General features: G+C 56.8%; 2 protein-coding genes across 10 annotated transcripts in view; one reads left to right on the forward strand and one right to left on the reverse strand.

Moving 5' to 3' along the window:
- SEMA4G (semaphorin 4G) overlaps nt 1-14095 on the forward strand; it is a 29315-nt gene that overhangs the window by 6928 nt on the left and 8292 nt on the right. For 2 of the 9 annotated variants that reach the window (XM_054070940.1, XM_054070941.1), the window contains exon 1: nt 3084-3158. The exons of 1 other annotated variant lie outside the window; for it this stretch is intronic. In XM_054070940.1, coding sequence (XP_053926915.1) covers nt 3099-3158 — 60 coding nt within the window. In that variant the 5' untranslated portion in view covers nt 3084-3098. Of the gene's footprint in view, nt 1-881; nt 1020-2491; nt 2533-3083; nt 3159-3844; nt 4116-5346; nt 5386-7930; nt 8186-12759; nt 13575-14095 lie in introns of those variants that run through there. 6 more of the 9 variants (XM_054070946.1, XM_054070943.1, XM_054070950.1 and 3 more) reach the window with 6 other exon arrangements.
- On the reverse strand, nt 4126-6158 carry LOC128852656 (uncharacterized). The gene is made up of 2 exons (XM_054070951.1): nt 5623-6158; nt 4126-5225 (listed from the first exon to the last, which is right to left on the reverse strand). The coding sequence occupies exons 1-2, from the start codon at nt 5993-5995 to the stop codon at nt 4828-4830; spliced, it is 771 nt and encodes a 256-aa protein (XP_053926926.1). The 5' UTR covers nt 5996-6158; the 3' UTR covers nt 4126-4827.

Genomic DNA, 14095 nt, shown 5'->3' on the forward strand with positions numbered 1-14095 from the left:
TGCCAGCAGTTTTCCAATTCGATGCTGGCTGTTATTTGATCCTGCTAAGTTGTTTGTATAATGTCTCTGTGATCCATAATGGAACCTTGCTCCCAGCCAAACCTAGTTCCTAGTGATGGGACCAGGGACACACAGTGGCAAGGAGGATGGACATCTGCCAGCCACCCAGAACACCCTCATGCATCAGGTATCCTCTATGGTCCTGGCTGTGTGGGATGAACTTAAGAGGGGGCAAGGGGAATGGAGAGGAGGGAGCCGAGGGGCTGGCCTGTAGAATCATAGAATGGTTTGGGTTAGAAGGGACTCAAAGATCATCCAGTTCAAACTCCCCCGCCATTGGTAGGGACAACTCGCACCAGACCAGGCTGCCCAAGGCCCCATCCAACCTGGCTTTAAACACTTCCAGGGATGGAGCAGCCACAGCTTCCCTGGGCAACCTGTGCCAGTGCCTCACAACCCTCATCATGAAGAATTTCTTCCTAATGTCTAATCTAAATCTACACGCCCTTGTAATAAATACCTCCCCAGCTCTCCCATAGCCCCTTCAAGTACAGCTAAAAGGTCTCACCAGAGCCTTCTCCAGGCTGAACAACCCGAAGTCTGCCAGCCTGTCCTCATAGCAGAGGTGCTCCAGGCCTCCGATCATCTTTGTGGCCCTCCTCTGGACCAGTCCCAACAGTCCCATATTCTTTTTACATCTGGGATTCCAGAACCCCGAACACATGTCGGGGCTGCAGGCAGCATGGGGGTCCCTCAGGGACCAAGGTGGCAGTGGGTGCTGGGCCATAACCCAGCCAGACAACACTTCATCATCAGCAGAGCTGAAGGCATGTCTGTGTCGTGCATTAAGCAGCTTAATGCATATCTTTGTGCACTGACAGGATCTTCCACATCCCTCCAGAAGGCTGCAGGCTGGTAGTGGCTGGAGAAACATCTCTTGCTGCAGGCTGGGCAGGGAGCACCTGGCAGCACTGAGCTGCAACCTGAGCGCATGCAGGTCACCGGCTCCTAGGCTTGGGGTAAGCATGGCATGTGCCTTGGGAGAGCTGATCCGCACTAATCCCATCAATATTTCACAGTGCTATGGCCTTGTTATAATTACTCACATCAGCTGGGATGCAGGCTGGGATGGGGGTGCGGTGCCAAGCAAAACATGAGAGCTGCTGTGGCTTCACGAGGGCTCCTTGGGCATTGGAGGGGTGAAAGGGGCGGGCTGGCTGTGCGCATTTCTACCCACTGCTGTGGGTAGGGGTCATCTGGCTTGGCAGTATGCTGGGGGAGGGGGGCTGTGCTGTGATGAGCAGCTGCCAGTGCAGGCAAAGAGCACCTGACACTGGCAGGGATGTGGCTGTGCCACAGGATGAACCCGCTCTGCCTTGTTCTCTCTCCATGGAACACAGTGTTTAAGTGACAACAAGAAGAAATTAAACAGTAACCAGACTCTGGGCTGGTGATCGGAGCACTAAAGTGTCTCCTTTTCCCAAAGGCCACTTGGATTAACAAGGAGAAAAGAAAATTAGGGATAAAAATCTCCTTTGTGTGGCCGTGGGGAGGCGGTTTCCCAAGGTGCTGTGGCACAGCCCCAAGGGCCCCCTGCTCCCGGCTGTCTCCTTGGCTGGGCCAGGGGCTGTAGGGCTGCTCAGAGGGAAATCCCCCTTCCAGCACCTTGCTGTCTCTGGGCTGAGGTTGTAGTACAGATGATACCTCCTTGCTCAGCCACGGTGCTCCGTGCGGCACAGGGATGAGGGTCGGATCTGATTCGGCTCCCATGACCCGCTCTGGCTCTTGGGAAAGCCGTGCTAAGAAGAGCAAGGCCCTGGCCTTCAACCTTGCGGGGCCCTAAATTCCTTCATTTAATCTCATGGGGGCAGCAGAGCAGGCGAAGGCTCTGAAAATAGATCTGTTTCCAGCTGCCGATGACTCGTGTTAATTAATTAAAGCCTTGCAAGCTCAGGCCTGTAAATGCGCAGCGCCGAACGCGCCAGGCTCTGCTCACTCTTTGCTCATGCACTAATTACCCCACTGTGAGGCCAGGAGCTCAGGCAGCTCCAGTTTGTGCCGAGTTCGGCTTGAAGCCAAGTGAGAGGGTGGCTGCCTGTGCGGCCCACGGGGACACGGAGTATCGCTATGGGACGGGACGTGCACAGCGCCCCGCAGAGAGAAGGAGCCCTGGGCAGCCCTGTCCCAGCCCTGGCAACCCATTCCCCAACACTCCAACCAGTTCTCCCCATAACCAGCCCCGCATCCTCTATTAAGGCAGGAGATGGGATTTGGAGTGGCTGCAGGGGAGCAGCCACCTCACAGTACCCAAACCCCCCATCCCTGGGTAGACACGCTGACCTGAGCAACACTCTGGGCTGCAGGTGAGCACAGTTGCCTGAGCGTGGGCACTTGGGCAGGGTGGGCGGGGAGGTGAGGAGCAGCGAGGGGTGGAGGAGACGCTGGGGTTTTGCCCAGGGACAGGAGGAAATATTAATTAGTCGCTGGAGCGTGCAGGAGGTGAGGGAGAGAGGACAGGGAGCACTGGTGGAGGTGGGTAGCGTCTCTGCTCTGCTCTCCTGGGGTCCCTGGGACTGGGGGCAGTGAAGAGGTCTTGGTGTCTCTGCTGGGCGAGGGGATGGTGGTTGCTTGATGAGTGTGTGCAAGGGTGACAAGACCCACCCCATAGGGTTCCTCCTTGCCTGAGACTTGTCAATGTGGAGAGACTGGGGAGATTCAAGCCTCCGCTGCTGTCACCCGTAGCATTTTTAGGGGACAGGACACAGGCAGAGGCCCAGAGAGTGGTATGTCAGCTGGGCTCCCCACAACAGCACCCTGCCCCTGCTGCCCTTCCCAGTCCCAAAAGGTCGAGGTGGTGGGGAGAGCTCAGCCAAGGCTGACCCTGATCCCCGGATGATGCTGTGCAGCTTCAGCACAACCCTTTCAGCACTGAGCCCCGCTATGGGTCCAGCTCCTGGCCAGCAGGGTGTGGGATCAGGGTGGCCCTCGTCCCTTTCATGAAGACCTTGGCCCTTGTCCAGGGCCAGTGTGGAGTGGAGGGGATGAGCCAACATTCAAGGGTTCTGGTGCTGGGAGTGGGCAACGTGTGGCTTTGTAACATGGGCTGGCAGCACCTGGCCACCCTGCCAGCTTCAGGAGCTGCAATCCGGTATGCGCAGGTACAGTGACTCTCCACCTCCTGCTCCAGCTGATTTCCAGTTGCCCTAGATCCAACCTGCTGATTACACACAGCTCCCAGGGTTTTGCTTTCGGGAGCCCTGCCGCTGCGGCAGGTGAGGAGGGAGGGCTGCCCGGGCGCTGGGAGCTTGCGAAAGGAAAGCAAACACGGGCAGCCTGAACCTGGCAGCTCCTGCCCGTGGGGAGGAGCCGCAGAAGCCACCCAGGACAAAAGGCTCCACACAGGGCCCTACAGAAACCATTACCTGCCCATGTTTCCAAACAAGCTTCCACGGGGAGGGGGGAACGGATTAAATAGAGGCATGTGCTGATGGGGAGGGGAGGAACAGGTTAAATAGAGGTATGTGCTGATGTGAGGAAGAGGATGGGGCATGGTCCCTCGGTCAGGAGTGCGATGCAGGATGCGAGGAGGCAGCAGCTGGGTGGCTGCCCTGGCAGAGGGTGGTGATGCTTATCTGCATTCGGCAACACTTTTTTTATAACCACAAGCCCAAGCTACCAGTCCGTTGCCTCCCTGGCCGTGCAAAGGCCTCGGACACAAGCTCTTCTGCCAGGGGCCTTTTTTGGGGGCTGTATAACCCAAACTGCCTGCGCTGCCCGCCCCCCGTGCCGGGTGCTGAGTATCCTTGGGGAGATGCAGGGCAGTGGCTCTGCGGGAAACGCTGCGCTTGGTGGGGTGGGAGCCCCAGTTTGGGCAGGGGCAGCTCAGCCCCGGCGCCTCTCCCTGCCGCCCCTGCCTTCCTCCTCCTCCTCCTCCTCCTCGCGGGGGCTCGGCGGCCGGCAGGGGGCGGCGCGGCTCGGCTCGGCGGGGCCGCCTACAGCCGCGCTGGAGCGGACGCGATCGCGCTGCACCGACGCGAACCGGACCCGAGCGGGCTGTACCGAGCCGTACCGAGCCGTACGGGGCCGTATCGCCCAGCCGAGAGGCTCTGCACCGGGCAAGTGCCGGGGAGACGCGAGCGGGGACGGGAGCGGCCGGATGCTGAATCCGGATCGGGGTGCTGGGTCGGGGTGCTGAGTCCGTAGGTGGGATCTGGAGAGCTGGGTCTGGTCACTGGATCCGGGTGCTGCATGCGCAGGTGGGGTCTGGTGCTGTGGTGCTGTGTCTCAGTCCAGGTCCATAGGCAGGATCCGTAGAGCTGGATCTGGTTAATGGGCTTGGATGCTGAGTCCACAGGTAGAGTAGAGGGTGCTGGGTCTGAAGTGCTGGGTCTCAGTTCGAGGCCACAGGCAGGATTGTGGGTACTGGGTCCATAGGCAGCATCCGGAGAGCTGGATCTGGTCACTGGATCTGCGTGCTGAGTCCATAGGTGGGATCCGGAGAGCTGGGTCTGGTCAATGGATCTGTGTGCTGCATGCACAGGTGGGGTCTGGGTGCTGGGGTGCTGTCTCAGTCCAGGTCCACAGGCAGCATTGTGAATGCTGTTTCTGATTCCATAGGAAGGATTCATAGAGCTGGATCTGGTTGCTGGGTCCATGTGCTGCATGCGCAGGTGGAGTCTAGGTGCTGGGCTTGGATGCTGAGTCCACAGGAAGGGTAAAGGGTGCTGGGTCTGAAGTGCTGCGTCTCAGTTCCGGGCCACAGACTGGACTGTGGGTGCTGGGTCTGGGTGCTGAGTCCATGGGTGGGATCCAGAGAGCCGAATCTGGTTACTGGATCTTGGTCCTGCATGCACAGGTGGGGTTTGGGTGCTGAATCCACAGGCAGGGTTGAGGGTGCTGGGTCTGGGTGCTGAGTCCATAGGCAGGATCTGGAGAGCTGAGTCTGGTTACTGGATCTGGATGCTGCATGCGCAGGTAGGGTCTGAGTGCTGAGATTAGGGTGCCGGGACCACAGTCAGGACGGGCAGCACTGAGTTCAGGTGCTGAGCGCAGAGGCAGGATCTGGTGTGCTGGATTTGGGTGTTGAGTCCCTTGGTAGGGCCTGGGGTGCTCATTCTGGGTCTGCAGGCAGGTTTTGGGGTGCTGAGGCCACAGGCAGGATCTGGGCTGCTGGGTGCAGGTGCTGCGTGCACAGGCAGGGTCCAGAGGAGGAGCATGGGTCTGACCTGCTGGAGGCAAAGTCCAGGCAATGATGCTTTGGGGAAATAAGTGGGCAGAGCCTTGGATCAGGACAGACTGGGTCCAGGGGAGGTTTGATGCGGGAGAGGATTTGGGGTTACAAGCTGGAGGGCAGGTGGGGACATGCAGGATCTGATGGCAGTGCAGGTACCTTGCTTTGGGGACAGGTTTTGGGGTATGAGGTGGGGCTGGGGGACCTGAGGTGGAGTGATGAGGGGACATGCCAAGGGTGTGAGGGAAGGTGATGGTAGGAATTGCTGCCAGACAGGGCACCAGCTCCTGGTGGGAGGGCAAGATACAGCCCCCTCCTTCCCCAGCAGACTGGAGAGTTCAGGGGTCTGTGGGGATGAGGCTGCTGGTGGTGCTGGGGAGGATGAGTGTTACCTGGGGGCAGCTGTTGTTTCAGCTGGCTGGGACGAGATACCAAACTGATGCAGGTGATGCAGTGCAGTCCCTGCCTCCCCTTCCCCTTGGGAGGTGGGGGGCCATGGGATGTGCCTTGGCTGAACCCTGGTTCCTTGGAGTTCACCTGCTTGGGATGCTTTCCTGTGGGGGCTGCAGATGCTCCCATATAGAGGGGAGCGGCTTGTGCTGGGGGCTTGTCTGCGACGGGGTCGAGCTTCATATCCACTGATCCAGGGGTAGAAGGGACCTGCTGTGCAGCCAGGCAGCGCTGGGGTTTGAGGCTTTCTTTGCCCTCCCCGACGGTACCCAGGTGGGCCCGTGGCTTGCAGCTGGCCTTTAAAACCCAGAGCATGAAGTGGGAGGGGGAACCACAAAAGGGCCCTTCGGGTGCCAAAACAGTCTCCAAAGACAAAGAGACTGCCCAAAATGGATGAGGAGTGCAGATTCTCCCAGAGGCAAGGAAATTATTAACAACAGCAATGGTATTTTTGGGGCTGGTTGGCCTGACGCTATGAGCTCAGGCTGCTTTTCTTCCCTCTGCGGTGGGCGCAGGCTGGAAGACCCTGCCTGAACCCCAAACCCTGGGGAGACAGCCGTGGTGATGCTGTGTGTGTGTCCTGCGGGATGCATCTCTGCTTCATCTTGATTTGGCTGGGATTGCTCTGCCTGGAGGAACGAGGGGCAAGGCGCTGCCCTCCCCAGCACGCCACGATCCCTATCTGAATTTTGTTGTTGTGTTGCAACTGGAGGGGGAAAAAAAAAAAAACCTAACCCCCAGCAACCCTTTCGGTTCCTGCAGATGAGAGCTTTGTGTTGTAGGTTTGTTCCCCCCACCGCCTTTTCCAACATCCATTTGAACCTTTCACCACTTTCCCCGCCAGGAATGTGGCGGGTTTGCTGGAGCCGGGAGGTTTATTCAGCAAATCTGGCAGGTCATATGCAAGGAAGAAGCAACCAGGTGCACTCAGCAGGGCTGGCGAGGGGGGGCTCTGCCGGCACCCCGATCAGGAGGGCAGTGACGGGTGTGGTGGAGACACGGTGCCAGCCTTACCTGGCCGTGTGTGGGGAATTTCCCTCCCTGCTCTTGCCCGCCGGCTCTGCTTGGCATCATGATGGAACTTGTTGGGAAGTGGCTCATGTGATGAGTGTTTTGGTGGGGGGGTGCTGGTCCCAGGGAACCTGCTGCCTCTCAGGGACAGGAGGGCCGATGCCGTGAGAGGTTTTCTGTTCCCATAAAGTAGTGGCCGACTGCTGCTGTGGGTGCTGGGCGGGTACCTGGTCCTGTTCAAAGGTGAGAGCTCCCTGTGAGGAGGAAACACAGCTGCCGCCGTCCCTCCCCGTCTGCCTGTGCTGCTGCTTCTGATGATTTACAAGCACGAGGGCTTTGTGAAAGCAAGGTCACTGCCATACCCACCCCTTCCATCCTCCTGAGGCCTGAGCTCTGCCTCCCAGAGCTGAAGGAAGCCGAGGATTTTGAACACCATGTTATGAACTGGTGTGGAGCCACAGCTTGGGGATTCAGGGTGTGCTCCGGCTTATGCGCTTCTTGCTGCTTAAAAGCTCTTTCCAGGTACAACCCCATCTCCCCTTACCTGATGGAGGGCTCTCATTTGTCTATTGCAAAGCTAAGCCCATGCAAATATGGTGGGAAGCTGATTTTGGGGCAGCAGAGCTGGTGGTATGCAAACCACTGTGGGAAAGGCCAGGTGCTACTGCCTTGCACCGTACAGTTCTGAACGTGAAGTTGACCCCCAGTTTGAAGCTTTGTTGGAGGGAAAGCGAAGAAAACAAGAGAAATTGTTAAAGCTGGAAGCCATAAAACTGCTCCCATCATCTATTTCTGCTGGACTTTTGAAAAGAAAACAGTTTATCTTTGGAATAAATAAAAGGGCGAGGGAGAGGCTTGCAGCAGAGATCCCCGCGTTCACGCCAGGCAAGCTGGTTGTGCTACAGCTCTTCCTCCTGCTTCTAAGGGAACACCAGGCTGTGCGGGATTCCTGAGCCTCAGTTTACCCTCAGGGAAGCACCGCGCCGTGCTGACGGTGGGAACTCCAGACATTGCCAAGAAACATATTTGAAACTCAAACCTGGCTTTGGAAAGAAACTGGAAGACAAACCGGCTCTAAACAAACACCCGAGTTAATTCCTTGTCTTGCATTGTATGAGCCCAGTGAAATGAAACAGCGCAGCCATGGGGACAAGCAAATGGATTCAAATGCATCAAAAAGCCCTGAAATCTGCTGGCTCTGACATCTCCCTTTATATTTAGGGTTGGGATCTTTTTTTGTTTTCTTTCTAATTGTTCCTGGGAGTTTAAGTCTACAATTACTTTTCTGCTTCTGCCGTGGAGAAGACATGCTTCAGGCACGAAGCCTTTGAAGGTTGCAGATCACATCCAGTGCTGAGCCACTCGGGTGCCAACAGCCCCTCGCTGGGAAACTTTGCTGTGACGTGAAAGGCTCTCTGTCCATTTGTCTGTCTGTCTGTACAGTCTGCCGAGGGTTTGCTGGCAAGTGGTGAAGCCTGGTCTGCTGCAACGAAGGTGGGAAAAGACAGAAAATGTTTGATTTGGGGGTGGTGTTGGTAGCACTGTGTGTCTTCCCTGCCATGGAGGAGGTGGGAGTCCTGGGGGGCTGTGCCCCACATCCAAAGTCTTAGCTGCTGCCCTTGTCTGACGATGGGGTGAGAAATGAGAGTCAGGTCATTGCAGCTCAATATCCTCTGGTTTCATTTCCCAGTTCCTGTGTGGCTCCTGGCTGGGTTCTTGGGTGCTCCTGGGCTGTGGGGTCAGCTCAGAGCTACTACTGTAGGGTTACTGCAGGGGAAGGTCTGCTGGATGGAAGGGAAAAGCTGGCTTCCAGGAGCAAAAGAGCCTCTGGCTAACAGGAAATTGCTTCTTTGAGGGGAGATTTACTGCCCTGCCCAGGGGTGCTGGGTCCAGGCTGGTCAGGGCATACCTTAGTGCTCCCGGTCCAGCCACCGAGCTGCAAAGGTTTGCCCTTCAGCCCCCCCTCTTTGCACCATTCCCTCCCTGGCCAGCTCTGAGCAAAGATTTGGGGAGATGGAGCCAGGCAAGGAGCTGTTTTGACTGATGGCTGGCGTTGGTGGATTTTCCACATGGATGGGGAGCGGGGAAGTGCCCTGTCCTGCCATCCCAGGCACCGCGCTCTTGCCATCTGCTTCCGTTGTGCCAGGAGCTGCTGGACTGGAGCTGTCCCCATGCCTGGCAGGTGATTGCAGGCAGGTGGTTGCTGCCCAGGGCAGTGGCCTGAGCATCTTTCCTTATTGTCTCAGTTGGATTTTTTTGGTAGGTTTGGATGAGAATTCTGGGAGAGCTATCGCTTGGCAGTGAGCTGCATTGCCGCCTCACAGCCCCTTTGAATTTCCCACTCTGCATCAGACCTGACCCGATGGAGGAGAGGAACAAGTTCTTGTAAGAACAGTGAAAACAGGGAGCTGAGGAGAAGCTAAAGCACCCTGATCCCTGAGGCCATGTCTGGGGACACCGTGGCTGGTCCTTGCCCCTTGCTGGGTGGGCAGCATCAGGGGGACTGAGGTAACGGCATGGTGCTGGGGTGCCAGTGGAACAAATGTGTCAGAAATTGGGCTGTCATTAGTTTTGTTGCTGAGAGATCAGCTTGTGTTTTCGGGGTTGTTTAGACGTCTGGCTCCCACTGGCTCTGGTGCCCCTTAAACAGGCCCAAGTCCCTGGCTGGCCCCACTGGCTTTCCCACCCATCACTTTGCTCCTTCACACGCCTCCTCCCTGCTGTGATGTTGGTGGGATCAGAGCTGGGTGCTCTTCTCTGCTGGATGCCCTGGGCTCTGCTGGCAGCGGGTGGCGGCTGTGCCCTGCTGTGGGAATTCAGAGCCCGTTCCCACGGTCTGCTGGTGCCTGCCTCCTGCCTCCCTGGGCTGTGCCATGCGTGGGGGCTTTGCACTGTGAGAAGGGTGGGATGCTCCTCGAGAAGAGCTGATGTTGCTGCTCTCCCTCCCCTCTTATGTGCCTGAATCCCAAATTTGGGTAAAGCAGGGATATATCTGCTTCCCGAATCACCAAAGCTCTTGTGCGTGTCTGCTGAAGCGCCTCAGGGTCAAGCATGGTTTTGTTTAAAGAAAGCAACTAAAATAAACTTGGTGAGGGGCTCCCTGGAGGACACTGTGCTCCTTCCCTCCCCATCCCCCAAACCTATCACAGATCCCCTCTTCCCACAGCACTTTCAGCAAGTTGGCATTTTTTTCTTGCTGTTGTTGACAAAAATCCTGGCTGGTTGAGAAATATCTGTGCAGCAGCGCCAGCCCAGTCCCACGGGTCAGATCTTGCAAATCTCTGCTGGGAAGGACAGCTTGTCTCCAGCTGGCCTTCAGGGATGCTGCCGGGGAGAGCCCATCATCTTGCAGGGCAACCCGGGCACGGGGCCATAAACAAGCCCCTGTGATAGTTGGACAGACAGATGGACACCATGGGCTTGATGTGGGCCTGATGTTTTTTCATTTGCTGGTCGGGCTCTGCAGCAGAGGCAGGGAAGTGCTGGAAGTTCGTCAAGGGCTGAATTAAAGTTGCCTGGCAACCTGCATCCCCGCTCCTCTTCCCACATCTCGCAGGATTTCCTACCCAAGGTCTGCCAGCTCTGGGGAAGGGGGGCCCAAAACGTGCCGCGGTTCACAGCCAGGCACGAGCTGAGATTGCCTCTCGGTGGATATCTCTTTTCTCATCATTCCCTGGCTCATTCCCACTGGGAGCTCTCCCCACCTTATCTTCTGGGGCAGGTGCCTTTCTCCCCCCCACTGGTAATGGGTCAGGCTGTTTTGGCTGAACCCAAGGGCAACTTGCATGGGTCCCCAGATGGGTAAAATGGTGCCGGGCTGATGACAACACAGTTGGGGGAGCTGAGGGGGCTGGGGATCATGTGCCGGGCTTGTCCTGGATGAGTAAAGCTGGATCGGCCGCGCAGGGTTTGGAGCAGCTGGGCCGCCATAAAAAAGCAGATCATAAACTGTGTCCCCTGCTGCAGTCCCGGGAGTTTTCTTAAGGCTGTTTTGCAACACCATAACCCAGAGGAGAGCTGCTGGAAATCCTGGCCCCCCACGAGGAAGCCAGCGACAGCTGCTCGTGGGAGTGCATGATGCCATGGAGAGCAGCCCACAAGATGGAGAGAAAGGTCCGGCAGCGATACCTGAAGCCTGCTTGGGCTTCGCTAGAGCTCCTTGGAGCATCCACAAACTGTCTGCAAAGTGGCAGGGTGGGGAAGTGTCCCATCCAGCTCTGCAAATCTCTGTCCCACCATCCAGGGTGGATGCTGGGGTTGAGCTGGAGAAGGGCTACTCCCACCAGGTGTTTCCATTCTTTCTCCTGGATTGCCTTTACATCAAAAAGCCAGCATTGGTTTTGATTGTGTCACTGAGGAACTGGCCATGGGGTCCCATAAGATCCCATCTGAGGTCCCTCTGCATTTATCAGCCCCACTGATAGTGCAGCTTCCTGGCACTGCACGCAGCTCGTGGCTGGCTCTTGCTCCAAGGTTTTGCTGCCTTGAGGCTTTGAGGACCACAGGGCAGCAGGAAGGGGCCACTATGGCTAGCAAAAGCTCCCGGTGCAGTGGCTGTTTGACTGGTTTCTTTAGCTGGATCCAGGTTGCTGAGACCTACCGCTGGGAAATTCATTCATCAAAAGTTTTTTGTACCTCCAAAGGTGCTGATCTTGGGGATTTTAAGGAGGTGCCAACCGGGCCAGCTCGTTTGGGTGTGCTGTGCCGTCTGGTTGCCGGTGGGAGGCTGAGGCCGGCACAGTCATGCTCACACAGCTTCCGTCGTGACCCTGTAAACCCAGTCAGACCTGACCGGGGTTCGCTTGCTCCCCTGCACGTTAATGCACGCCTCCACTGCCCTCTTGGCATTCCCTGGGGACCAGCAAACCCATCCCACTGGCGGGAACCAGTGCCTGGGTCAGGCTTGCCTGGCTCTGTGTGAGCAGCCAGGGCTGCATCCTGTGGGAACTCTGGCAGCTGTGCGCAGGAGCCTGGGCTTTAGCCCCTGTCGATGCTGCACATTGCAACTACAGTGGCTGCTGCCTGGCTTCTCCCTGTTCTCAGGGCAGCCACCGGCCCCATGGTGGTAATCTGCCTCCACTACCCTTCTCCTTCAGCTGGGGCAGGCGCTGGGGCTGTGCTTTGGGTTCTGTGTCAGCCCAGGCTGTGCTGGGAAGTAGGTGAGGCACTAAAGGGCTTGCAAGTTCACTCCTAGGGATGGGATGGGCTTCTCTGGGCAGTTTCTCTTATAAACCTCAGATTTCATTGGAGTTGCTGCTGCATTTCAGCCTCTTCCTTTCCCCCTTTTGTCTTTCTCCCCTGGAGAAAGCTCCCTGTGGCATTTCCCCTCCTGGCTTTTCCCCATTCCCCAAGGAAGAGCTGGGCTTGAGTGACCTAACCACCCCTAGCCCAACAGCAGGTCCCACGGACCGAGTCCTCTTCTGCCTCCTGCCTCCTGCCCCAGCCCTTGCCTTTGTCTGGAGCTTTGAAACTACACTCTGCTGAGGTGGGAAGTGATGGGTTTGGGGCAGATTGGTGTGGCTGCAGCCCAGGTTAACTGTCTGAGTGAGTCCAAGGGTGGTTTCAGTTCCTTCTTGCTCTTTCTCCCCCACTCTAGGTATGAAACATAAAAAATAAAAAATGGAGAAGCTGGGAGCAGCCCTTCCCTTCGAGTAAAATATTAACTGGCTCTTACATCTAACTGATTAAATGTCCTTTAGGACAAAGTTACATCTGATCTCAGCCAAAGGAGCCTTTGGAAATGGGTGTAGCTGCTCCCCTGGAAAAAAGCAGAAGAGCCCAGCCCCAGCAGCAGGGCAGGCTGCTCCCCACTGCCCACCTGGGAACCCTGCACAGCCGCACAGGTTAATTTATTGATTTCCACCCCCTCCCGTACTGGCTGGGTGCTCACGCTGGTTAAATGTTAGCTGGGGCTGGCTCACAGCACAGCACTTGCCCTGCAGTAAACACCATCCCTGCCACCCTGCCCAGCCATGCTCCTGGCTCCAATCCCTGACGCTGCTGGAGCCGGGTAGCAGGCAAAGTTCAAGGCTTGTTTGTTTGGGGAGATAAGGTAAGGATGCCTGGCAGCACGCAGGCAACTCGAAGGGCTGTTACTGATTTATAAGAGATCGTTGTTTGCCTTGTTGTAAGAAAGTTTCTCCTCCCCTCTGCTTCCTCAGCCCAGGCGCACAGCAGCTTTCATGGCTTTTGCATGATTCCAGGCTCACGTCCCCATGCAGAAGCCTGGGGAAGGGTCTCCACAGCTGCTGGGGTTCTTTGATACTCCAGATATGCCCCTGCTGCTTGTTTTGTCCAAAAAGCTTGGTGGGTTTGGCTTGTGCCACCAAAGCAACTTCTTTCTTGTTGACCTCCATCCCCACTCACCTGCCTTGTGTTGCCCTGCCAGGACCATCCCTCACGGGCAACCCTTGGTCCAGACAGGTCTTGCCCTGGGAACAGGAGTTACTTGGAGGGAGAATGGTCCAGGTCACCATCATCGGCTCATTGGGGAGCTGAGCCCTGCAGGAGGCTCCCTGCCTGCAGCCAGGGCTGGGTGCTCTGTGGGTGCTCTGGGCTGGGCTGGCACCTGGGATGAGCGAGGCAGGAGGGACACACATGTCCCCTCTGTCCCTTTCCCGGGATGCTCGAGGCAGCAGCCAGTGCAATCGGGAGGTCTGGGTCTGAACCCCCGTGACAAAGGAAGCACTGGTTTAGTGCCAGCTCCAGGATGACAGCTGGATCCCACATCCAGCCCCTCGCTTCTCCTTTTCAGCCCTAAAGCCCTTTTCACTTTCATTTCACTTCGGTTTTTACCTCCCCTCTGCCTGAGACCTGGTGAGGTATTTGCTTCAGGGAAACTGTCTTCAGCCAGCGTGTGTGAACAGCTTCGCTACAGCGCCAGGTATTTGGTTTATATATATAAAAAAAAAGCCCTTAGCAAACATATAGGTGCTGGTTGCTTATGGGGAGCTTTCCTGCTTGGAGATACCCAGTCGTCTTCTTCCTCTTTAGCGCCGGCAAAGTGAACCAGTGGCTTTGTTCGATGCAATCAGGAGAGGCAGGAGATTATTTGGGAGGGATTGGATGCAGGAAAGTGAGAGCAGAGGTAGATGCTGAGCTTCAAGGCAGCTTGGGATGTGAGAGAAACTGAAATCTCTTAGGCAAGCAGTGCTGGGGTAAAGCCGTTCTTGCTTGAAAAGACTTGGTGAAGATGCCAAGCGGCTTCTGCATTGATTTTCCTTCACGCCATGTCGCTGCGTGCCTGAAGCATCCTACCCCACACCTCTGCCCTTAGGAGTCTCGTCATTTCAAGAGGGGCAAAACTCTAGGGACAAGTGTCTTGCATGCCAGGAGATTGCCAGCTGTGCTTTCAGGGAGCAGTAGAGCCCTGGAGCTCCCTGGGAGCCCTCCTGCCACCCATCC

Source organism: Cuculus canorus, chromosome 7 (genome assembly GCF_017976375.1).
Source record: "Cuculus canorus isolate bCucCan1 chromosome 7, bCucCan1.pri, whole genome shotgun sequence".
Lineage (NCBI taxonomy): Eukaryota > Metazoa > Chordata > Aves > Cuculiformes > Cuculidae > Cuculus > Cuculus canorus.

Excerpts from the sequence above, each read along its gene's own strand:
- LOC128852656 (XM_054070951.1), bottom strand. The coding sequence starts at position 5,995 with ATGCTCTGGGTTTTAAAGGCCAGCTGCAAGCCACGGGCCCACCTGGGT. Across the intron at positions 5,226-5,622 it reads GAAACAACAGCTGCCCCCAG|GTCAGACCCATGCTCCTCCT; the intron begins GTAACACTCATC and ends TGCCTCCAGCAG.